This window comes from Mirounga angustirostris, unplaced genomic scaffold (genome assembly GCF_029215605.1).
Source record: "Mirounga angustirostris isolate CCGP_5_RB_7025 unplaced genomic scaffold, mMirAng1.0.hap1 SCAF_4, whole genome shotgun sequence".
Lineage (NCBI taxonomy): Eukaryota > Metazoa > Chordata > Mammalia > Carnivora > Phocidae > Mirounga > Mirounga angustirostris.
The window spans coordinates 86,709,138-86,734,742 of record NW_026991712.1 but is presented as its reverse complement, the minus strand read 5'-3'; the positions used below and the strand labels follow the sequence as shown (position 1 = coordinate 86,734,742).

Sequence of the window (25,605 nt, the reverse complement as noted above, 5' to 3'; positions counted from 1 at the left end):
CTTGAATAGTTGACATTCCTCAGAAGCCTGAAACAGGCATTTCATGAAGCATTCTTTGTGTCCATTTGCTTATCTCTTTTAACTATGGTGCTATCATTTTCTGCAACCACAGTCTCTTGCGGTTGATACATAAGTTTAGGTCTAGATCCCAACCTCTCTTTTGGGCACATGCCCTCTGATTTCATATGCTTAGTAAGCATTTTTACCTGGCTCTCCCACCAACCAATCCAACAAATAAATTTCAACCAAACCTGAACTTCCAGTTAGGAAAAGATATTAGGGTTCAAAGATGATGGCCAAGAAAGAATTCTTGAGACATCTTTGGTGCAAAAGGTGGTTTTATTAAAGCGCGGGGACAGGATCTGTGGGCAGAAAAAGCTGCCCTGGGGTCATGAGGAGTGGCACATTATAACCTTTCACATTGCAAGGGGGTTAGGGATAGCGTGAGTCTCTAAGGAATTTTGGAAGCAAGGTTTCCAGGACCTTTAGGGGGCTAGCTATTGTTGGGAAAAGTCATTTATTACTGTCTAGTAAAACCCAAGTCATGAGACCCTTCAGATGTATATCGGTGGGTCATATACTTGGGGGATGATTGCCAACATGTCTTGGGGGGTAGAAATAAAGGAAGTTTCCACAGGAATTTTTATATGTTAAAGTAGACTTACAGGGTCTTGGGGGTTGGGCTAAGATTGCCTTTTGCCCTCAGCAAAGTATTAACATGGAGGCAGCTGAGTTCCTAGAGGAGTATGTCACTCTGCCTGTTTCAAGGACTTGTCAATGGGCTGTAGGCAGTAAGGAAATTTTTCTTCTGCCTTTGTTTCCCACATCACCAGTCCCTGATATTGATATCATCCAAAAGCCTTCTTTGACATCACAACTTCCTTTCACTCCACATGCATAGAATTCCATGGCAAACCTTGTTATTTTGTCACAACAGTATTATGGCAATCATTATCTTTTCAGTTTCATTGACCTATGTCTGATCCTTGTAGTTGCTCCCCTGGGTCTTTACAGTAGGTATTTATCTAAGCAGATTTTCTGCTTCTAGTCTCTGCCCCCTGCCCCCCCCAAATAACCTGGATCACTGTTCCTTAAAATTTTAACCTCCAGGAATGGGGTTTACAGATAAAAGATGACTTTTTATTTTTTTATTTTTAAAGATTTTATTTATTTGATGACTGAGCCACCCAGGCCTCCTGCCAACTTGTATTTTTATTTGCTAAATCTGGCAACTCTATCTGGAGACACTAAAACTGGTGCATCTGCAGACCACCATTTTAAATAATTAAAAAAACTGCCGTACCATCATGATTACAGTAAGGAAACAACTTATAATAGTTTAAAAATTAATAGTAGTAATAGTAACTTTAATATTGGTAAGCTGAAAACATGTGCAATAGGTCATTTCTTCTGGTTTTTAAGATTTTATTTATTTGAGAGGGAGAGCGAGAGAGCGAGAGAGAGAGCATGAGCAGGGGGAGGGGGAGGGGCAAACGGAGAGGGAGAAGTAGACTCCCTGCTCAGCAGGGAGCCCAAAGTGATGGTGGCTCAATCCAGGATCCTGGGATCATGACCTGAGCTGAAGGCAGACGCTCAACTGACTGAGCCACCCAAGCCCCTCAAGATAGGTCATTTCTTTTCTTTTTTTTTTTTTTAGGTCATTTCTTAATCAACTTCTTAATTTTCATTTCTACTAAAATTAGAAAATCTGAATTCACAGTGGGTTTGTCAGATACTGCAATGAGTGATGGCTACCACTCATTCAGATCATTCTGAATAGTTGGATCTAACATGGACCTAATATTATAGAGTTTTTTTTTTTAAAGATTTATTTATTTATTTGAGAGAGAGAGAGAGTGCATGAGAGGGAGAAGGGTCAGAGGGAGAAGCAGACTCCCCGCTGAGCAGGGAACCCGATGTGGGATTTGATTCCGGAACTCCAGGGATTCCAGGGACCCCAGGATTATGACCTGAGCTGAAGGCAGTCCCTCAACCAACTGAGCCACCCAGGTGCCCCTATAGAGAGTTTTTAATTGAAGGCGGCTTTCAGTAGTTTGTTAGATCTTATGTAAAAGGGCATACAGCAACCTCAAAAGTTGCATGTTTCAATGTGGGAGGGAGCAGGCGTTGTATTCAGTTGCAAGGATTACATTCAGCTCTGAAAGCATTTTTCCCCCATTCAGCTGTAACATTTTGATGTGGTTTAAAATATGTTCAATAATGTCATTCATTTTTTTTCTCTGATGAAGAAATAAAATTATCATGTGTTGGGAAATAATAAATTCTTGGCAGTCAAGGCATTTGCACAATAGTCTGGTTTTCTTACAAAATTCTGATACTTTGTTCTTAAGATTAAAAATCATGGCATTTATCAGAATTGGCAGCACAAAAGGAAAGTTCTCTCCTGACCTGTATCATGACAGTCTGAACACTCCCAGAAAATTGTGCCAAAGAATTTAGAAAACAAATAAACTATAAAAGTAAACACACACACACAGCAAACTTCAGGTAACTATTTTTTTTTAAAGATTTTTATTTATTTATTCATGAGAGACAGAGAGAGAGAGAGGCAGAGGGAGAAGCAGGCTCCCAAGGAGCAGAGAGCCCGACGCAGGGCTCGATCCCAGGACCCCGGGATCATGACCTGAGCCGAAGGCAGACGCCCAACCATCTGAGCCACCCAGGCGCCCCAGGTAACTATTTTGGATTGCAAAGGAGGATAAATTTAATGTTCAAACAACTGATGAAATAACCATTTGGAAACAAAAAAAATCATGTCATTTAGAACTGGAAGTAATAAATTCAAGTTAATAAATGAAAGCAGTGCTCAGATAAACCTACTTAAAAAAAAGGTTTTTGTTAATGTTATCTTATAGTAGAAAAGGGATCTTTTTTAAAAAAAGATTTTATTTATTTATTTGTCAGAGAGAGAAAGAGAGAGAGAGCACAGCAGGGGGAGTGGCAGGCAGAGGGAGAAGCAGGCTCCTTGCTGAGCGAGGAGCCCGATGTGGGACGGTGGGATCATGACCTGAGCAGAAGGCAGAGGCATCCCTCGAAAGGGGATCTTTTACTCCAGTCCTTATTAAAAAATTTGTGAGAGCATCTTCCTCATTACTTATCTCCTTACTTCACTGCAGAAAAAGCAGTCTTCTAACATTTCCCTATTTCTTCTAAAAGATTATGCTTACTGGCTGCTATTTTGCTATATTTACAGTTTGTACTAATTTCTGCTATGCTTTATCAGAATCAGGAGGAATGCTGTTTGGCTACCAACTGTTCTCTGATTAAAACAGAAAGTGGACTGACATTTTGTTTATTATAGCAATGGCCTTTCTACACCCAAGGCTACAACTCCTTCAGTGCTGATCCCAAGATATCTTTTTCAGACTTTCTCATACTCACAAAATAATTCTTTTTTTTTTTTTAAAGATTTTATTTATTTATTTGACAGAGAGAGACACAGCGAGAGAGGGAACACAAGCAGGGGGAGTGGGAGAGGGAGAAGCAGGCTTCCCTTGGAGCAGGGATCCAGACGCGGGGCTCGATCCCAGGACCCTGGGGTCATGATCTGAGCAGAAGGCAGACGCTTAACGACTGAGCCACCCAGGTGCCCCAAAATAATTCTTTTTTAAATGAATTTTTTTTCTGAATGAAAATTTCCTCTTCTGCAACTTCAATTTTATTTTACTGTTTCAATATTTTTATTTCTCTTAACATTCTCCCAACCTACATATAAGCTTTTTACTTTTTGAATATTACAAAAAATTTTAGTGGAAAGTATTTGTCCCATTTAGACTCCAATTTGTTGCCCCAGAACTAAGTATAGGTAATGGTTTTTTGTGCATCCTTCCAAAAATTTTCTTTTTTCTTATCTTTATTATGACATATATCATACTATAGCAATGTATAAAATATATATGTGATTTTTATTTTATTTTTAAACAAATTTTTATTTATTTTTAAAATCCATTGTAATTAACATACAGTGTTATTTCAGGTGTACAATATAGTGATTCAACAATTCTATACATTACTCAGTGATCATCACAGGAAGTGTACTCTTCATTCCCTTCACCTATTTCACTCATTCCCCCACCCCCCACCCCAACCTCCCTTCTGGCAACCATCAGTTTGTTCTGTATATTTTAAGAGTCTGGTTTTTTGTTTGTTTGTTTGTTTGTTTGTCTTTTCCCTTTGTTCATTTGTTTTGTTTCTTAAATTCCACATGTGAGTGAAATCATGGTATTTGTCTTTGACTGACTTATTTCATTTAGCTAGATCCACCCATGTTGTTGCAAATGGCAAGATTTCATTCTTTTTTATGGTGAGTAATATTCCTTTGTATACCACATCTTTATCCATTCATCTATTGATGGACACTTGAGTTGCTTCCATATTTTGGCTATTGTAAATATTGCTGCAGTAAACATAGAGGTGCATATATCTTTTAGAATTAGTGTAACTTCAATTTTGAATGATAAACCAAACAGAAGTTTCTGGGCATTTTTCCTTATGTACTGCATATATGCTGTGTAATGATTCATATTATGTGCATCAGTGGTGACCACTGTTATTAAGTACAGGGCTAATATTGCCTTTTCATGTTGTATACCATGCATGATTCTAAGTGGTATTTGATCAGGGATTTTTGCCAATAGCTTGTTATACTTTCTCCAAGCAAAACATTTGTGATTAACTTTGTAGCTAATCACCAAAACAAAAGAACTTCTGCCATTTTTTAACCAGGGATGTAACTTGATCTTTTTTTATCCACAAATTCATTCATTTCACACTGGAAAACATTATTTTACATACATTCTGGAAAAATGCATTTTACAAGTCAATGAGGTTATTATATTTGGTTCAAAAATGACTTGTAAGCTTTGATGGCTTTTCGAGTCACTGTTTGGCAAAAGTTCCTAACAGCCAGGGTGTAGTGGGCAATGGACAAATAGATTGTTGGTCCAATAAAATCCAACTTTTAGATATCCAGAGTTGTACTTTCTTTTCTTTTTTTTAGATTTTATTTATTTACTTGAGATAGAGAGCAGCACAAGTTCCGGGGGAGAGGCAGAGGGAGAAGGAGAAGCAGGCTTTCCACTGAGCAGGGAGCCTGACATGGGGCTTGATCCCAGGACCCTGAGATCATGACCTGAGCGGAAAGCAAGACACTTAACTTCTTAACCGACTGAACCACCCAGGTGCCCCATAGATATTCATAGTTGTCTTTCTATTTACATTTTATTTTATTTTATTTTATTTATTTTTAAAGATTTTATTTATTTATTTGACAGAGAGAGAGACACAGCGAGAGAGGGAACACAAGCAGGGGGAGTGGGAGAGGGAAAAGCAGGCTTCTGGCAGAGCAGGGAGCCCAATGCAAGGCTCGATCCCAGGACCCTGGGATCATGACCTGAGCCGAAGGCAGACACTTAACGACTGGAGCCTCCCAGGCACCCCTCTATTTACATTTTTATTTATTCATTTATTTACCGCTGCTTAGATGAACTTATCATGTAAAGGCACAAACCTTGCACTCTATATCTAAACTGCAGTCTTGTTTAATAGCCAGCTACCTTTACTACATAATTAAAAAAAAATAGATATTCTATTTTTTTTTAAGATTTTATTTATTTACTTAACAGAGAGACAGCGAGAGAGGGAACACAAGCAGGGGGTGTGGGAGAGGGAGAAGCAGGCTTCCCGCTGAGCAGAGAGTATGATGCGGGGCTCAATCCCAGGACCCAGGGATCATGACCTGAGCCCAAGGCCAACTCTTAACGACTGAGCCACCCAGGCACCCTTACTACATAATTTTGAATAGAAATTCTGACTTGTTACTTTTTTCATCACTACTTCTTATGTGTCAATTTATTTCTTTTGAGTGGATGATTTTTCTCTTTTGATGAATTGGAAATACAACACAACAAAATAGCAACAAAGGAAAAAAATAATTTTAACAATGTAAACAATAATATACAAATTATGTTAAAATACCTCAAATTATGTTAAAATAAAACTGTACTTTTTTTATTTTTTAAGATTCTTTATTTATTTGACACACAGAGAGCACAAGCAGGCAGAGTAGCAGGTAGAGGGAGAGGGAGAAGCAGGCTCCCCACTGAGCAAGGAGCCCAACTTGGGCTGAATCCCAGGACCCAGGGATCATGACCTGAGCCGAAGGCAGTTGCTTAACCAACCGAGCCACCCAGGCGCCCCAATAAACTGTACTGTTAACTAATGAGAGAAATGGATGTAATCTTTGTAGTACATATGTAACCTCTAAGAATGTGAATATGCTCAATAGCGTAATGGAATTTGTTAAAATTTGAATTAAATTTATATTAAACAATTTATGAAATATATGTAAGGTGGTAGTTAATCTTGTAGTGCTAAAACATGTTCCTAGAGTCATACTTCTTCAGTTTGCATCGCACACAATTACTAGTTGGTTATCACTTGCTCAATCTCTTTGCTTGTTTCCTTATGTGCAAAATGGAAATAGTAGAATCTACATTAGTGTTGTGAGGATTAAATGAGTAAACGCACAAAGCAGTTTGGATAGCGTCCGGCCCGAATGCTCAGTGCTTCCTATTATTAAAAAATCTGTTCAGTCCTCATCTTATCACTTCCCTACTAAAAACCCATCATTATGTCCCTATCATTGACCAAAGGAAGTCATCCCATTCTTGATCAAAATACCTTCTTCATACATTGCCTTCTGTTTGGGCTGTCTGCATCTCCGTCACTAGACCTTAAGCGCCCAGATGGTTTTACACGATCAGTTCCATACCAGGCACTCAAAAATTATTGAGTTTTTTTCACCACGGACAAAGGTCCTGAAAGGAGGAACAAATTCTAGAAAGTGATTTACAAATCACTGTGTAAAGTTGAAGCATTAGAGCACCTAAACAGGATTTACTAAACAACTCTTCTGCACAGTCCTCAGCCGGGCGAATCCCACCACCTAGCCAAGCTTTTTAATAAAATTTTTTTCACTTACGTCACTCGATCACTGACCTCTGACGCACAGGAGGCGGGATTAGAGAGAGAGCTGGACTTCTTTTTTGCCCTCCCTCCTCCAATGGGCCGGCGGGCACAGTGGCCAGCCCTACCTCTTGGAGTTTTCATTGGTCAGTTTCCCAGAGCGGGCGGGCCGTGGGGGGGGGTATGACTCCACCCACTCTATGGGCGGGGTCTGTCCTCCGTAGGGGCTGGGGCCGGTGGGGGGTTGCCGCAGCCGCCATCTTTGATTCCGCGGTAGCGGTGGCGGCTGTAGGGTGCCGTGTCTGGGGAGTGGCTCTCCCCTCCTCCTCCCCCGGTTCGGTGGCGGCAGCTCCTCCCACTGGGGGGGTGGCGCGACGGCAGTGGCAGCTACGGCCATGGCGGCGACTGCTGCTAACCCCGGTGAGTAGACGGAGGACTGGGGCGCCTCTAAAGGAGGAGGGGCTGAAGGGGTTGGCAGCTGAGGAGACCCAGGGCTCAGGGGCAGTAGTTGGGGCTGAGGGCGCTAGGACGAGCGGGGGTGGCCAGAGGGTTGTGGGGGAGGGGAGTGGGGGGAGGGGCCGACCCTAGGGAACTGGGGAGACCCGAGGTGGAGGGAGGGAGCAGGCGGGTGGGAGTTCCTTGGGGAGAGTTCTGTTGGAGCGGCTCCCCGCGCTGGGCTTGGCCTGCCTCCGCTCTCCTGGCGGCTTTCTAGTGTGTGATGTGGTCCTCTTTCAACTCTGCCCACTGGAGCTGCTTGATGCAGAATAACTGGGCAGAATGGCTCGTTTTACTTTAAAAGTAATTTGGATTTATAAAGACTGGACCACGTTGCTGTTTAGCTGAAGTGTTGAACTTCCAAACGTTTAAACATTTAAATTTTAATTTAAATTTAAAAATCTTTGAATATATACTCAGTTTCTCTAGACTGTTCTACCCCCCCCCCCCCCCACTATCCTTTGAAACGCGTTTATATATTAAGTGCCTCTAGTGTCTTCAGCTGCTGAGGACAGAAGTTTGTGTAATGGTTGGTGTTCAGGGCAGATCTTGCCAACAGCTTGCATCCAGAAACCGAGGTTTAAATCTTGGGTGTAGATCGAGGCAGTTCCCATTCTTTAAGAAAAGTTCAGGGGGCGCCTGGGTGGCTTAGTCGGTTAAGCGTCTGTCTTCGGGTCAGGTCCTGCTGCCAGGATCCTGGGATCCAACCCTGGTCGGGCTCCCTGCTCAGCGGGGAGCCTGCTTCTCCATCTCCCTCTGCCTGCCACTCCCCCTGGTTTTGCTCTGTCAAATAAATAAATAAAATCTTTAAAAAAAAAAAAAAGGTTTGAGGGTTCTTTTGAAAGAAAAATTCAGTTTCATGTCATTTTTAAGTGAACATCTCTTCAAAAGGGGGAGCTTGAATATTAAAAAATCTAGCCAGTCATGTCTAAGCAATGGAGTAGGGTGTATTGAGGCAGGTCTAGACAGATCAGGTCTCCAAAGTCCTAGTCTCAGCCCTCCTTCCACTATATTACAGTTATTTCTCCCTGGGAAGTATTTCATTTTAGGGATCCTAGATTACCTTGCAGACCTTGGCCATTCTCTTGCGAAATAAAATCCTTTTCCAGAAATCGCTATAGTCTTTTTAAAAAGAAGCCAGAAGTTGGGGCTGAATTACTTGAAAATACAGCAGTGAAAGGGATTCACTGGGGTTCCCATGTTGAAACTGAAATTGGATTTTTTCCATGTCTCTGAAATGAGTATTATTTTGTGGTACCCAAGTTTTGCTGTAACAGTTGAATCACTATGAAATTTACTGTCTTTACTACCCTGTTTCTGGGAACAGAGCTATTTAAAGAAGTTAATTTGTCACATGCCAATATATTGTAAAATCTTTCAAAATTTTTTAGAGGAAAAGTAGATAAAATTAATGGCTTAAGTTCTATTTCAGGAAGTGCTGATGATGGAATAAAATTGGAAAGATGCTATTATTATGGCAAACCTGATCTTTTAGTAAAATAACCTATGTGTTAAAACTAGGGAGTAAATAAACAGGATTTTAAACTGATAACACATTGCAAAATAGTTACATAACCCTAGTCAAGTTGCAAAGCATTTCTCTTATTAAGAGGTGGCCAGGGTAAACAAGTTTAGTGCATATGTCGGGAGCTTTTTTCCAGCAGTGTGGGTGGGGCTGCTTTATTTTGTTTTTTTCAACAACAGTGACCAGAATGACAGTTTCTTGACTACATTTCATTAGCTGTTTCATATCAGCTGAAATCTGAAGCAGAAAATGATATTTATTTGCGTAGAATCCTTGCTGATGAAACATTTGATTTTGTTTATTATCCTTTGACAGCCTGCTTCTGCAATTTTTAGATTTCCTTTTTGATGTTCAAAAATTCTCATATTTCTTCCACGTTATTGGTACAACATTCAACACCTGGTAATTAAAATAAAAAAATTATTTTTTTCCTTCATTTCTTCTTTTGCTCCTTTATAGCAAAAGGAAGCGATCATAGATGCATTGTGGACTTTTATAGCTTGTTGCGTTTTGGGAAATGTGGACTATGAATGGAGGGTCGCAGGGTGGAAATGTACTGTGCTCAGTGAAGAGAAAGTAAATGTTTTTGGTGCTCCTGGGTGGTGCAGTTGGTTGAGCCTTTGACTGTTGCTGAGGTCATGATCTCAGAGTCCTGGGATCAAGCCTCCAGCAGGCTCTGCCCTCAGTGGGGAGTCAGCTTGAGATTCTTTCTTCTCCCTTTGGCCCTCCCCCGTCCTCCACTTTTAGCTGCACGCTTGCAAGCTCTCTGAAGTAAATAAATAAATAAATCTTAAAAAAAAAAAGTAAATGGTTTTCAGGTCAGAATTCTTTGTTGCGTGGTCAAACATTTCCTTAGAGCCATTTAAGGCACTAGATACGTACCTATTTCTTTGAGTTTTTTTCTACTTTATCTTTTTGCTGGTTAAGATTCCCTATAGTTCTTGTTAATTCTGTCTTCACAAATGCCTGCAAAAGATTTGTGTAATCATTATTTAACTTTTCTCTCTAAGCTCCATTTAACTTAATCTTAAGGGTTAATAAGAATGCTTGATGATCATGTTAATTGTAGAGTGTGATTTAGAGACTGTTGATGGCCCTTCAGTATCTTGTAGGGGACCTGGTTCCTTTGCATTTTCACTATGTCTTAACATGGTGCTGGATCAAAAGTAGAGTAAGATATGGCTTATTCTCTACTCTCTAAGAGTTATGTTAAAGTAATAGGTCTAATGCAATAATGGCCTTTTCTCTACATGAATTGATAATCCCCCATATTTTATTATTTTTCATTACTTTTACTTAATATTGGCAAGTAGAAGTGGGTGGTAGGTGGTCCATGAAGTGTTAGGCTGTCTTTTTTGTCTGTGAAATACTAACAGTTTTGATGAACACTTTTTAAATTGCATGCATGATTCATAATGCATTGGCTAAGGCACTGGTTGGGAAGAGATTAGGTATTTGACTTCCAGTTCAGTATTCAAACCAGAGATTTGAATGAATTTGTAGGTGTGTAGGTATTTCTTTCCTTGATTCTGGTAGTCTCATCTCACCTCTTTTTGTGCTAGTAGGCACCACTTATTGTGGATGGAGAATGTGGCAGAAGGTAAAGGAACGAACATTGTTTGGGTTTGTGAAGCTGATATTTAGGAAAAATTTTTCTTTTTCTTTTTCCATAATTTTCATGTAAATTACAGTTTTGAAAGCATTAATTAACAATATTCTTACCTATTACCTTTACTTTTTTCAGATATGGGAAAAATAGGAGTTTATGTGGTGTAAAATTAAGATGTCAAGATATTTTATTGCAAAAACCTTTTGAAAGTATACTAAATATAATTTACTAATTCAACAATTGAAATACAATTAACATTTTGAAAAAGAACCTTGATCTGCATATTAGATCTGTGTAGCTCTAGGCATTAGATTTGTGGTGCCAACCTGAATCTTCTTTATTTTCTTAAACATTAAGAAGTAGATACTTCTGCATTTTTGCAACTCTGGTTTTCTTATTTTTATGAAGTAGTGGTCTCTAATTTTAGTTTTTTGCACTATAGCCCTACCCCTCTACTCAAACAGTCCACTAACAGATGAGAATACTGTGTTTCCTGGATGTTTAATGAAAGTCTTTTGTGGTTCTCTGTGATAGAGGATGGCTTCTAAGGAAATAACAGTAGGTTATTGGTAGCAACACAGTGCCAAGTGGTGGTTAATCTTCAAAAACTAGGGACGCCTCGGTGGCTCAGTTGGTTAAGCAACTGCCTTCGGCTCAGGTCATGATCCTGGAGTCCTGGGTTTGAGTTCCGCATCAGGCTGCCTGCTCAACAGGGAGTCTGCTTCTCCCTCTGACCCTCCCTCCTCTCATGTGCTCTCTCTCTCTCTCAAATAAATAAATAAAATCTGGAAAAAAAAAAAAAACTAAATTGTAAGAGTCAAGGAAACAAACCCTTTTTTCCTGAATTTTACTTAGGCCATGACACATTGTGGGTATTTCATTCCAAAACTAGTAAAATTTGAATCCCTGATTGTGGAAACTTTTTGGAACCATTTTTTTTTTCCTTTCATGCTATTCACTCAAATATTTATGTATGTATGTGTGTATTCATTTATTTATTTAAGTAGGCTCCATGCTGGCAATGTGGGGCTTGAACTCACAACCCCAAGATCAAGACCTGAGCTGAAATCAAAAGTCAGACACTTAACTGACTAAACCACCCAGGTGCCCCCACAATATTTATTTTAAAGGTTAATTCCCTGGTGGTACTGTCCTATGTGGGGGGTATAGAGCTGATTTTATGTATGTATGTATTTAATAACCTTTTTTTTTAAAGATTTTATTTTTAAGTATTCTCTACACCCAACGTGGGACTCAGACTTACAGCCCCCCAAATCAAGAGTCACATACTCTACCAACTGAGCCAGGCAGGCGCCCCTAGCGGATTTCATTTAGATGTAACAGTAAAAGAATACATTTAAAGCCTTTCTGAAATACAAGGCTTGAGCTCACTGGAGTGTATCTGGGCCCATCATCCACACCCAGTGATAGACCCTGCTTCTAGAGCCATCTGTTTTAAAGAATGATTAAACATTTATTAAGTTCCTACTTATGCCAGGTTGCACTTTCCTGTTTGTATGTTAGAAACCATATCTCATTTTTCCAAATTAATTCTCTAAACTTTTATATCTCTTCATCATTTTTTAAAATATTTTATTTTTAAGTAATCTCTATACCCAACATCAGCCTCAGACTTACAACCCCGAGATCAAGAGTTGCATGCTCTACCAGCTGAGCCAGCCAGGTGCCTCTCTTCATCATTTCTTCATTTTGTATTTTCTCCTCTACATTTTCATTGTAGTTGAATGGACAGACTAAGTTTATGATTTTAGCAATGTAATTAGAATTTAAGTTTCATGAGAGCAGGACCTTTACCTTCCTTTTTCACCACAGCGCCCCACTGCTCACAGTGGTGCCAAGGATGTAGGACTAAAGTTAAATAAGTATTGGTTGAGTAAGTGAATGTTGGGGGTTCGTATCTTTATGCACTGTCAACATGAAAATACCTCGGGGCACCTGGGTGGCTCAGTCATTAAGCATCTGCTTTTGGCTCAGGTCATGATCCCAGGGTCCTGGGATCGATCCCCACATCGGGCTCTCTGCTTAGCGGGAAGCCTGCTTCTCCCTCTCCCCCTGCTTGTGTTCCCTCTCTTGCTGTGTCTCTCTCTGTCACATAAATAAACAAATAAAATCTTTAAAAAAAAAACCACATGAAAATACCCCTGCAAGGGTAATACTAATTAAGCCATTAACATGAATTAATTTATAATAGCTAGCATTTATTAATAATTGTTCTATTCTAAATACATTATTTCATTTAATCCTCATATGTATTATCTTTTTTAATTTTTACAACAGTTCTATGAAGTATGTACTAATATTACTGTTTTACAAATGAGGAAACTAAGGCACAGAGTGAATAGTTCGCCTGAAATCTCATAGCTAGTAGGGGGTAGGGACAATTTGATTGTTGGCAATCTGTCTACACAGTCAACAAACATTCTTTTATTTTAAATTTTTAAAATTTTTAATTTTATTTTTATTTTTTAGAGAGAGTGGGGGAGGGGCAAAGGGAGAAGGAGAGAGAAACTGTGAAGCAGGCTCCATGCCCAATGCAGAGCTTGACTCAGGGCTCCATCTCAGGATCCTGAGATCATGACCTGAGCCGAAATCAAGAGTTGAACGCTTAACCAACTGAGTCACTGAGGCACCCCTTTTCTTTATTTATTTTAGAGAGAGAGCGCACATGCATGCATTCATGTGTAGGGGGAGGGGCAGAGAGAGGGAGAGAGAATCTCAAGCAGAATCTGTACTGAACCCATCCTGAGGCTGGATCTCACAACCCTGAGATCATAACCTGAGCTGAAATCAAGAGTCTGACGCTCAACTGACTGAGCCATCCAGGCGCCCCATAGTCAATATATTTATTTTTTTAGGAGATAAGTGTTGTTTTTTTTTTTTTAAAGATTTTATTTATTTATTTATTTGGGAGTGAGCGTGAGCAGAGGGAGAGGGAGAAGCAGACACCCCACTGTGCAGGGAGCCGGATGCGGGATTTGGATCCCAGGACCCTGGCATCATGACCTGAGCTGAAGGCAGATGCTTAACCGACTGAGCTATCCAGGTGCCCGCCCCTGTTTCTCAGCTCTTTAAATAACTTTTAGGCTTCTTACTGGAGTTCGTCTCCTAGTTCTTCATGCCCCATAATTGTACCTTTTTGATGAGCCTCTTAGATATGCTGCTTGCTTTTTTTTTTTTTTCACTGACTCTTATTTGTCTCTCTTGTCTGCTCATTTTCTTTTCTTTTTTTCTTTTTTTCTTTTTTAAAGATTTTTATTTATTTATTGAGAGAGAGAGAATGATAGAGAGAGAGCATGAGAGGGGGGAGGGTCAGAGGGAGAAGCAGACTCCCTGCCGAGCAGGGAGCCCAATGCAGGACTCGATCCTGGGACTCCAGGATCATGACCTGAGCCGAAGGCAGTTGCTTCACCAACTGAGCCACCCAGGCGCCCTTGCCTGCTCATTTTCTTTTTCTTGTTCATTATACTTCTTTTCTAGTTTCACTGCTGGGACTAGAATTTATAATTAATAAGCTTCCTTCATTTCTATCTATTTGCCCACCTACTTGCTTTCCTACCTTAAATATTTGCTTGCTAACTACTATATCCCATTCTCTTCATTTATCTTCCATGTATTAAAGATTCTCAAAAAAAAAAATTCTCTAAGATTGTCATTCCTGTCTTCTCACATAGCTTCTTTACTATATTTTCATCTATTTAAAACACATCTCTATTTGAACAATCTTTAACATACAATTTATATATATGCTCACCAGTATTTCCTTCAGATCTTCTACCCTTCCTTACTTTTCTGTATCTTCCATGACTGTCACAGTTTTTCCAGTTCCTCAGGCTAAGCAACTGGAAGTATTTGGATTCTTTCATGTATTTATCTGATTGGTAACCAATATATATGTTTCCCCCCTAAAACATATATATTTAAACATATAAAATGTTTTGATTATGTAAAAGTATATATTTAAAAGATGTTTAAACATATATATATAAAGTAATTTTAATCAAAATTATACATGCATATATTTATTTAAAGACTTAGTTTTACATGATTTCTTACAAAAACAACAGTCCTCCACTCCATTCTCTGTTTCTTCTCCCCAGTAACAACCATTTTTATCTCTTTTAACTTTTTTGTTTTTGTTTGAATAAAATGTTCGGGAAGTAGAAGACATGAGTTTTCAAATTGAAGGGACAGACCAGTGAATGAAAACACACCCACATCTAGGCACAATATCATGAGATTTCAGCATCAAATAAAAAGAGTATCCTGTGAGCTGCAAAGAAGCACTGTGAGTGCTTCTCACTAGTCACACTGGAAAGTAGAAGGCAATGGAGCAATACCTTCAGAATTCATAGGGAAAATAATTTCCAATTTAGAGTTGCAGACGTAGGCAAACTATCAGTTAGTGAAATATAAGAAAGATATTTTCATATATCCAAGGTCTCCCTTACACTCTTTCTTAAGAACTTAGTAGAGGATGTGCTTCACCAGTAATCCAAGAAAGAGAAAACATGGAATATAGGCGAGGCAGTGCAACAAGGGAAGAGTGAAGCATCCATTTTGCATACATTGCTGTTAGTTTCCCTGTTTTCAGTATGATAGCCTCACTTTCAACTTTGCTTGGTGTTTCTTGGGCCAGGGCAAATAGATAGCAATGAAGATTTATATTCTCCAGAGAATAAAGTAGTCTTTTGATGGGGGAGTAAGGCAGTTTCCTTGCTAGAAGGAACCGGGAGAGGATCTGGAAACCCACCTGCTGCTTAAACATTGTTGAACCAATTCTTTTTATTTTAGCTTTCATTCACACACACCCTCTCCCCTGTACCTAGAATCACCAATTCCTGAGACTTTGGGGGATTCTGACATATAAATTGAGGTGGTTTTCTGCTTTTCCCCTTGCTGGCTTAGGATTCATTTCTTGTGGATCTATCAAGGCAGTGGTCCATTTCCAAAAATTTGTTGCTTTTTTCTTCCATTTTTGTCCATGGATTTTATGTCTTGTATAAAATTGTTTTTCTCCTTATGTAATTTTTTGGGGGGGGGAGAGAGTAAAAGTAGATGTATGCATTTACTCCATTATTTTTATTCAGAAGTTGCCTTTATCACCTTATCTATGGTTAGTATAATTCATCTCCCTGCTTCTGTTACTTCAAACTTTTATTAATCTTTAATTTATGTTTTCTTCTTGTCACTCTGATTTAAAGGTGTATTTTATCTTTTGGTTGCTTGTTGAATCAAATCTAAGATTTCATCTTGTCATTCAAGGCCTTCTCACAATTGGGTAACACTTGACATCTTATTTTTTTCTCCCAGATACAGACTCTGTGCTCTATTTAGGCCTGACAGCTCTTCACACCTATTTTCATACCTCCCTTTAGGATTTGCTTATGTCCTTTGTGTGGAATGCCTTCTTCCACTCCTTAAACTTTTTTTGAGGCCCAGCTTCATTTACCTTTTTGAAACTTGCTGGCTGGCTGGTTGCCTGCCTTGTTTCCTTTACTTTTTCCTTCTTATTGAGTACCTTCTCTGTGCTACGAACTATGCCACTTCTTAATTTAAACCATCTCAGAATCATCTTTTCTTTCTCTAAATTCCTCTAACTCAGATTCTATATAAATCTATTACTAAAAGTGTGAACTTTATTTTTAATTGGAGATTTTGCTTTTTCTTAGGGAATTTACATGTAATCACTATTTAAATTTTATAGGACAAAACAGAAAAAGCATTAGCAATAACAAAAATATATTCAGTCTTACTAATGACAGATAAATGAACATTAAACTAACAAGAATCATTTTATACCTAGAAAATTAGCGAAAATTTGAAGGATTGCTAGGACTTAGCGCAGGTGGACATATGAATAATTTGATATGGTTGGTGAGGCTCTTAATTGGTATAGCCTTCTTGGAGTGTAATGGGAAAAGTTTTAAATATGTTCCCTTATATCCAGGGGGTCATTTTCAGAAATTTATTAGTGTAGAAACACTGGCACCATGCATAAAAATACACAGTGGTGTTCATTGAAACATTATTTATGATACCGATTGTTTGAATGTCATAAATATATACATTGTACTAAGAAGTGCTATATAACTATTAAAAAGGGTGAGCTAACTCTATTTATTGACATGATACACATTCCAAATTTATTGTTATATGGAAAAAACAAAAGATTCAGAATAAATATTATATGCTCACTTTCTTATGTAAAAATTACCAAAAAACCTTTGATATATGGTATATAGAAAAAGATCTGGAAAGATTCATATCAAAATATTAATAGCAGTTACCCACAAGGGGGAAATGGGATTGGAGTGTGTGTAGAGGATTTTACTTTTGATTGTTCACTTCTGTATTTTTTTTTTTTAAGATTTTTTTTTTTAAATTTATTTATTTGAGAGAGAGAATGAGACAGCATGAGAGGGAGGAGGGTCAGAGGGAGAAGCAGACTCCCTGCTGAGCAGGGAGCCCGACATGGGACTCGAAACCAGGACTCCAGGATCATGACCTGAGCCGAAGGCAGTCGCTTAACCAACTGAGCCACCCAGGCGCCCCTGTTCACTTTTGTATTGTTGAATATTTTTAGAGACTTTTACATTTGTTTTTCTGTATATCCATATTTTAATATGTTGTTTTTGTAATGAAAAAATTAATAGCAAAATCAATTAACATTTTGGTGTTGGATATATATATATTTTAAATATTTTATGTATTTATTTGAGAGAGAGAATGAGATAGAGAGAGAGAGCATGAGAGGGGGGAGGGTCAGAGGGAGAAGCAGACTCCCTGCTGAGCAGGGAGCCGGATGCGGGACTTGAGCCCGGGACTCCAGGATCATGACCTGAGCTGAAGGCAGTCGCTTAACCAACTGAGCCACCCAGGCGCCCCGGTGTTGGATATATTTTTATAAAGCTACTATTTAAGGAGTACTTACAGTGTTTCAGGTGCTATGCTGAGTTCTTTTCACATGCAGTATCTAATATCTTCTGAAAAAGTCGGTACTATGACCTACATTTTACAGATAAACTCAGAGAGATTAAATCATGTAGGTGGTTAAGTGGCAACCCTAGGATTGGAATCCAGATTTATCAAATTTTAAAGCTTAAGCTTTGTTCTCTTAGATTTTCAATGTGTGCCACCCCCCCCACATTTTCTTTTAAAAAAATTGGGATCATGCATTTTCCAGTTATAAAAGTAATACATACTTAATATAAAAGACAAAATAATGATATACAGAAAATCAAATGTAGAAGTCTCTAAATGCCATCCCAGAGATAACCACTGTTCGTTTATTGTGTAACATTTCGCTCACTCCATTCTAGCCATGATGTCATCCATACTGTTTCTAGAACTTAACAGGCATGTTCTCACCTCTGGATCTTTACACTCTGCCTATAATGCTTTTCCCCCAGATACCTGCATGGTTTATTCCCTTATCTCCTTTTCTTACCTCTTGTCTCCTATTCCTATCTCCTTTTACCTTTTCAGTGATGTCTTTCCTCACTATCTAAAATTGCTGTCCTCCTATCCTTCAACTTTTATATACTTTTTTTTTTCCTAAGGAGTGGGAGAGAGGATCTCAAGCAAACTCAGTGTTGAGGATGGACCCTGATGCGGGGCTCGATCTCAGAACCCTGAGATCATAATCTGAGCCGAAAACAAGAGTTGGACATTTAGGGGCACCTGGGTGGCTCAGTCGGTTAAGCGACTGCCTTCGGCTCAGGTCATGATCTCAGGGTCCTGGGATCGAGCCCCGCATTGGGCTCCCTGCTCGGCGGGAAGCCTGCTTCTCCCTCTCCCACTCCCCCTGCTTGTGTTCCCTCTCTCGCTGTCTCTCTGTCAAATAAATAAATAAAATCTTAAAAAAGAAAGAGTTAGACATTTAACCGACTGAGCCACCCAGGCTCCCCTAACCATTATATACTTGTGATTTGACTTCCCCTGGTTTATTTTTCTCCACATTTATCACTATATAATGTATTATTAGGTTGAATCATATGAAGTTTGATTTTGAAATTTGATATTTATTCATTTTTTACCTATAAAATGTTACTTTCATATTGTCATCCCAATTTATATATATATATATTTTTAAAAAGGTTTTATTTATTTATTTCAGAGAGAGAGAATGAGAGAGAACACATGAGGGGGGGAGGGTCAGAGGGAGAAGCAGACCCCCAGCTGAGCAGGGAGCCCGATGCGGGACTCGATCCCGGGACTCCAGGATCATGACCTGAGCCGAAGGCAGTCGCTTAACCGACTGAGCCACCCGGACGCCCCCCAATTGATATTTTAATTATTTTTCTTGTCCTACTAACATGTAAAGTTTATAAGGGTTAGGACTCTGGGATCATGACCTGAGCCAAAGGCAGACGCTCAACCAACTGAGCCATCCAGGCGTCCTGCATATAAACTTTAAAAAAGGAATATATTATGTATTTTTTTCTGTAGCTTATTTTTCCGTAATCATATACGGTGGATAACTTTCCATTTCAATGGTATAGATCCATCTCAAAATTTTTCTGATATATTACTTTTTTTTTATTGTAGCAAAATGCAAATAACATAAATTTGCCATTTTAACATTTTTTAAGTGTACAGTTCATTGGCCTTAGTATATTCATATTGTTGTGCAGCCATCATCACCATACACCTCCAAAACTTTTTTCATCTTGCAAAACTGAAATTCTGTACCCAGTAAATAATAACTCCCCATTTTCCAAATCCCTCCACCCCTTGGAAACAACCATTCTATGCTTTTTCTCAATGAATTTGACTATTCTAGGTACCTCATTTAAGTAGAGTCATAGAGTATTTCTCCTTTTGTGACTAGCTTATTTCACTTAGCTAGTATCTTCAAGGTTCATCTGTATTGTGTGTTATTGCAGGATTCGTTTTTTTAAAAGGCGATGTATATGCCCCAATTTTTTATCCATTCATCTGTCAGTGGACACTTGGCTTACTTCCACCTCTTGGCTATTGTGAATATTGCTGCTATGAATGTGGATGTTGTCTAAGTATCTCTTTGAGACTCTGCTTTCAATTCTTTTGAGTATATATCCAGAAGTAGAATTGCTGGATCATAAAGTAGTTCTGTTTCTAATTTTTTAGGACTCTCCATACTGTTTTCCATAGTGACTGCACCATTTTATATTCCCACTAACACAGTACAAGAGTTCCAGTTTCCCCACATCCTCACCAATACTTTTTTTTTTTTTAAAGATTGTTTATTTGAGAGAGAGAGCAAGAAAAAGCATGAGTGGGGGGTGGGGGGAAGATGGAGAAGCAGGCTTCCTGCTGAGGAGGAGGATCATGACCTGAGCTGAAGGCAAACGCTTAACTGACTGAGCCATCCCGGTGCCCCAGTACTTGTTATTTTTTAATTTCAAAAAGTTTTAAGTATGCCCTGTGCCCAACATGGGGCCAGAACTCACGACCCCAAGATAAAGAGTCATATGCTCTACCAACTGAGCCAGCCAGGCACTCATTTATTTTTTATTATTTAAAAAATGTTTAAAATAATTTTTTTTTTTAAGATTTTATTTATTTGCGAGAGAGAGAATGAGAGAGAGCATGAGAGGGAGGAGGGTCAGAGGGAGAAGCAGACTCCCTGCTGAGCAGGGAGCCCGATGCGGGCCTCGATCCCGGGACTCCAGGATCATGACCCGAGCCGAAGGCAGTCGCTTAACCAACTGAGCCACCCAGGTGCCCAAAAAATGTTTAAAATAATTTTTAAATTTTTTTGGTGGTGGCCATCATAATGGGTGTGAGGTGATATCTATCTCATTGTAGTTTTGATTTGCATTTCTTTAATGATTAGTAATGGTGGAGCATCTTTTCATATGCTTATTGGCTATTTGTGTATCTTGGAAGAAATGTCTATTCAAGTCTTTTAGACATTTTAAAATCAGTTTATGTTTTTTGTTGTTGAGTTGTAGGAGTTGTTTATGTAGTCTCGATATTCATTCCATATCAGATATATGATTCGCAAATTTTTTTTCCTATTCCATGTGTTGCCTTTTTACTCTCTTGATAGTGTTTTTTTTTTTAAGATTTTATTTTTAAGTAATCTCTACACCCAACGTGGGCCTTGAACCCACAATCCTGAGATCAAGAGTCGCATGTTGTACCAACTGAGCAGCCAGGCACCCTGATAGTGTTCTTTGATGCATAAAAGTTTCTAGTGATAAAGTCCAATTTATCTTCTTTTTTTAACTTTTGTTACTTGTGCTTTTGATATATTCAAGAAATTGCCAAATTCATTGTCATGAAGTTTTCCTCCTATGCTTTCTTCTAGAGTTAACTAGTTTTAGTTCTTACATTTAGGAATTTGATCTGAGTTAATTTTTGTGTATGATATAAAGTAAGGGTACAACTTCATTCTTTTGCTTGTGGATAAACAGTTTTCCCTGTACCACTTGTTGGAAAAAACTGTCCTTTCCCCACTGAATTGTCTTGAAACCCTTGTTAAATCATTTAACTATACATGTAAGGATTTATTTCTAGGCTCTCTATTTTTTTCTATTGGCCTATATGTCTGTATTTGTGCCAGTACCATACTGTTTTGGTTACTAGTTTGTGATAATGCATCATCATTTTATTTATTTATTTTTTTTAAGATTTTATTTATTCATTTTGAGAGAGAGAATGAGACAGAGAGAGAGAGCATGAGAGGGGGGAGGATCAGAGGGAGAAGCAGACTCCCTGCTGAGCAGGGAGCCCGATGCGGGACTCCATCCCAGGACTCCAGGATCATGACCTGAGCCGAAGGCAGTCGCTTAACCATCTGAGCCACCCAGGCGCCCCTGCATCATCATTTTAATGATGAGTACTTAAGTACATTCTTTATCCAGTATTAAAGGCGGTTATAAATGCTTGGGCTTGTAATAAAAGACATGCATAAAAGAGGTTTTGTGTTTTTAGGTTGGGTGCAATTTATTTTTTTATTTTATTTTTAAAGATTTTATTTATTTATTTGACAGAGAAAGACACAACACAGCGAGAGAGTGAACACAAGCAGGGGGAGTGGGAGAGGGAGAAGCAGGCTTCCTGCTGAGCAGGGAGCCCGATGAGGGGCTTGATCCCAGGACCCTAGGATCATGACGTGAGCCGAAGGCAGACGCTTAACGACTGAGCCACCCAGGTGACCCGGTTGGGTGCAATTTATTACAAATAAACTTTGGAGGTAGATTTTAGGAATAATAAATAAAACATTAAAAACATATCCAAAGTTCATATTTCAGACATTAAGAACATGATGAATTATTGTTCCCAAGGTTTCTTTTTGAACATTTTACGATCCAAAATATTTTTAAAAGATACTTAATTTATTTGAGAGAGGGAGAGGGTAAGTGTGAGTTGGGGGAGGGGCAGAGAGAGAGCGTTAAGCGGACTCTGTGCTGAGCACTGAGCCCAGTGTGGGGCTTGATCTCACGACCCTGAGATCATGACCTGAGCCAAAAACACAAGAGTCAGACAGACGCTTAACCGACTGAGTCACCCGGGTCCCCCATCCAACTTTTAATGCTTCCTTTATCATTCCTGTTTTCCTTCATTGTGTGTTTTCAGTGACTTAGTTTTATATTATTTCTCCTATTTCAGGAAAGGAAGTTACATTTAGAAGTAGCTTTTCTGTAAATTTGGGAGATTATTTGACTGACTAAACATATTTACTATTTTTCTGTAATTTCTGTGAAATTGTGATTTTTTTTATTATTTCGTATTCTATTGGACTATGTACATTTCACCATTTCTGAGATGTAAAGCTAACATAGGACTAAAGAATGTAGAATAGGAAAGGGAGAGAAGCCACCCACAAATTTGAGTGAACTAGAAAGGTACATAAATCTTTTAGTTGGAATCAAGGGAAAAAGCTGTTCAGAGCTGAAGGGAGGTCCTTAGTTTCTAACAAAAATCTCCTAAAGGCTCTATTAATACAAGGGTCACTTTATGGAAAAACTCCCGAATTGCACAAGACCCCATTAGGCAGGCGAAATGGGCTGTGGGGCAGCCAGTCTGCATTAGGAATGGCTGGGCTGGAGGCCACGGCTCAGGCCCAGGACCTGAAGGTAGGAGCAGGCTGGAAGAACTCTAGACACAGAGGTTAGTGCATTCACCCAGATCCCTGGCTTTCCATTTGGTCTCTAGGATGTGGATGCTTTCCTCAGGCAAGGCTGTAAAATTGTGATTTTAATAGAAGGTACTTGATTTCAGTGCAATAAGAATACTCCTTAACTATGCTACCCTGTTTTTCCATTTGAAAGGGGCTAATATTAGTGATTCAAATCCAGAGTATATTAAAAGAATCATACATCATTATTAGTTTCCCTGCTGTGACAAATTAACAAACTGGGGGGTTTAAAACAACAGAAATGTATTCTTTCACAGCTCTGGAGGCTCAGAATCTGAAATGAAGATGTTGGCAGCTTTGGTTCCTTCTGGAGGCTCTGAGGGAGAAATCTCTCCCTCTTCTCTAGCTTGGACATGTCACTCCAGTCTCTGTGTCCCTGTATCCAATGTGTCTCTCCTTCCTCTAATAAAGAAAGCAGTCAGGGACACCTGGATGGTGCAGTGGGTTGAGCGTCCGACTCTTGGTTTCTACTCAGGTCCTGATCTCAGTGGTGAGTGCTCGGTGCTGAGCGCTAGTTCCCTTGAGACTTTCTCTCCTCTCCCTTTCCCCCTCCTCCTGCCCTGCGTGTGTGCCTATTCATGCACTCTTGCTTTCTCTCTCTCAAATCTTAAAAAAAAAAGAGCAGTCATTGGATTTATAACCCAACCTAAGCCATTATGACCTTAGTCTTAGCTAATTTTATCTTCAGGGACCCTATTTCCAAGTAAGGTCACATTCTGAGATTCTGTGTGGACATGCATTTTTATATTATTCAATCTACTGCAATTACTGAGTAGGGTTTATTCCAGGAACTCAGAGATGGTTCAACCTCAGAAAACTTGTAATTCATGCCATTAACAAACTAAAAGAAAAAATAATTACATTAATAAATGCTTTACAAATGTATTTGTTTCAAATTTTAAAAAAAGTACATTCTTGATTGGGGGGGCGGTGGGAGGGGGGCAGAGGGAGAAGCAGACTTCCTGCTAAGCACAGAGCCGGATGCGGGTCTTGATCCCAGGACCCTGAGATCTTGACCTGAGCCGAAGTCAGGTGCTTAACCAACCGATTGAGCCACCCAGGCATCCCGTTTTTAAAAAAATTTCCCCAGGCGCTTGGGTGGCTCAGTCATAAGCGTCTGCCTTCCGCTCCGGTCATGATCTCAGGGTCCTGGGATCAAGCCCTGCATCGGGCTCCCTGCTCCACGGGAAGCTTGCTTTTCCCTCTCCCACTCTCCCCTGCTTGTGTTCCTTCTCTCGCTATATCTCTGTCAAATGAATAAATAAAATCTTTAAAAAACAAAACAAAAAAACTTCCAAACTATTTTCTGAAGTGGCTGTGCTGTATTACATCTACCAGCAATGTATAAGTGGTCTTTTTCTGTATCTTTCCCAGCATTTGGTATTTTTATTTATTTTTATGTTAGCCATTCCAGTAGGTATGTAATGCATCTCAGTGTGGCTTAAATTTGCATTTCCCTCGTGGCTAATGATGTTGACCGTGTTTTCATATGAATATTTACCATTTTTGTATCTTTGGTGAACTGTCTCTTCATGTCTTGCCCCTGTTGTAGTCAGACTGCCTTTTTTTTTTTTTTAAAGATTTTATTTATTTATTTGACAGATAACGAGAGCAGAAACACAAGCAGGGGGAGCTGGAGAGGGAGAAGCAGGCTTCCCACCGAGGAGGGAGCCCGATGCGGGGCTCGATCCCAGGACCCTGGGATCATGACCTGAGCTGAAGGCAGACGCTTAATGACTGAGCCACACAGGCGCCCCCGGACTGCTTTTTTTAATGTTGATTTTTGAGCGTTCTTTTTATATTCTGGATACAAATCCTTTCCTTCAGTATTTTCTTCCACTCTGTTACTTGTCTTTTCATCTTCTGGCAGTCATTCACAGACTAAAAGTTTTTAATTTTAATGAAATCCGATTTATCACTTTTACTGTTCATGGATCATGCTTTTGGTGCCAAATCTAAGTACTCTGCCTAGACCTAGATCCTGAAGATTTTCTCCTTTTTTCCCCTCTAAACGTTACATAGTTTTTACATTTACATAGTGATCCATTCTGATTAATTTTTATATAAAGGGCAAAGCTTAGATTGAGGTTCAGTTTTTCATCTACAGTTGTCCAGTTGCTCTAGCACCATTTGTTGAAAAGACGATCTTTCCTCCATTGAATTGTTTTTGCACTTTTGTCAGAAATCATTTGGGCATATTTGTGTGGGTCTGTTTCTGGCTTCCATTGCTCTGTGTCCCTCTGCCAAGACTCCATACTTTTGATTACCACAGATACATAATAAGCCTTGAAATTGAGTAGACTGATTCCTGCCACTTTTCTCTGTCAAAATTGTTTTAGCTATTAAGTTCCTTTACCTTTCCTTAAAAATTTTAGAATTATCTTCTTTATAAAAGCATCTTGATAGAATTTTGATAGGAATTACATTAAACTTGTCTATCAGTTTGAAGAGAATTGACATCTTTATTATGTTGAGTCTTTAAAATCATGAGCATGGTATCTCTCTCCATTTATTTAGATCTTTGATTTCTTTCATCAGTGTTGTGTTGTTTTCAGCATACAAGTCCTGTGTTTGTTGTATTTATACTCAAGTATTTTTTTTTAAAGTGATTACAAGTAGCTTTTTAAAAATTTATTTTTTATTTTTTAAAGATTTTATTTATTTGAGAAAGAGAACGAGCGAGGGAGAGCATGAATGGGGGGAGAGGCAGAGGGCAAAGCAGACTCCCTGCAGAGCAGAGAGCCTGATGTGGGGCTCCATCCCAGGACCCTGGGATCATGACTTGAGCCAAAGGCAGATGCCTAACCAACTGAGCCACCCAGGCACCCCACAATTTATTTA

At 39.1% G+C, this 25,605-nt stretch overlaps 1 protein-coding gene across 7 annotated transcripts in view; it reads left to right on the top strand.

Annotated features, from left to right (window-relative positions):
- Nucleotides 1-7,221: 7,221 nt before the first annotated feature.
- ARNT (aryl hydrocarbon receptor nuclear translocator) overlaps nucleotides 7,222-25,605 on the top strand; it is a 73,813-nt gene continuing 55,429 nt past the window's right edge. For 4 of the 7 annotated variants that reach the window (XR_010410743.1, XM_064588489.1, XM_064588486.1 and 1 more), the window contains exon 1: nucleotides 7,222-7,407. Coding sequence is in view for 4 of the 7 variants with exons in the window: in XM_064588489.1 (XP_064444559.1) it covers nucleotides 7,383-7,407 (25 nt within the window). In the remaining 3 variants the exon portion in view is untranslated. The remainder of the gene's footprint in view (nucleotides 7,408-25,605) is intronic. The other 3 variants (XM_064588484.1, XM_064588488.1, XM_064588487.1) reach the window with 3 other exon arrangements.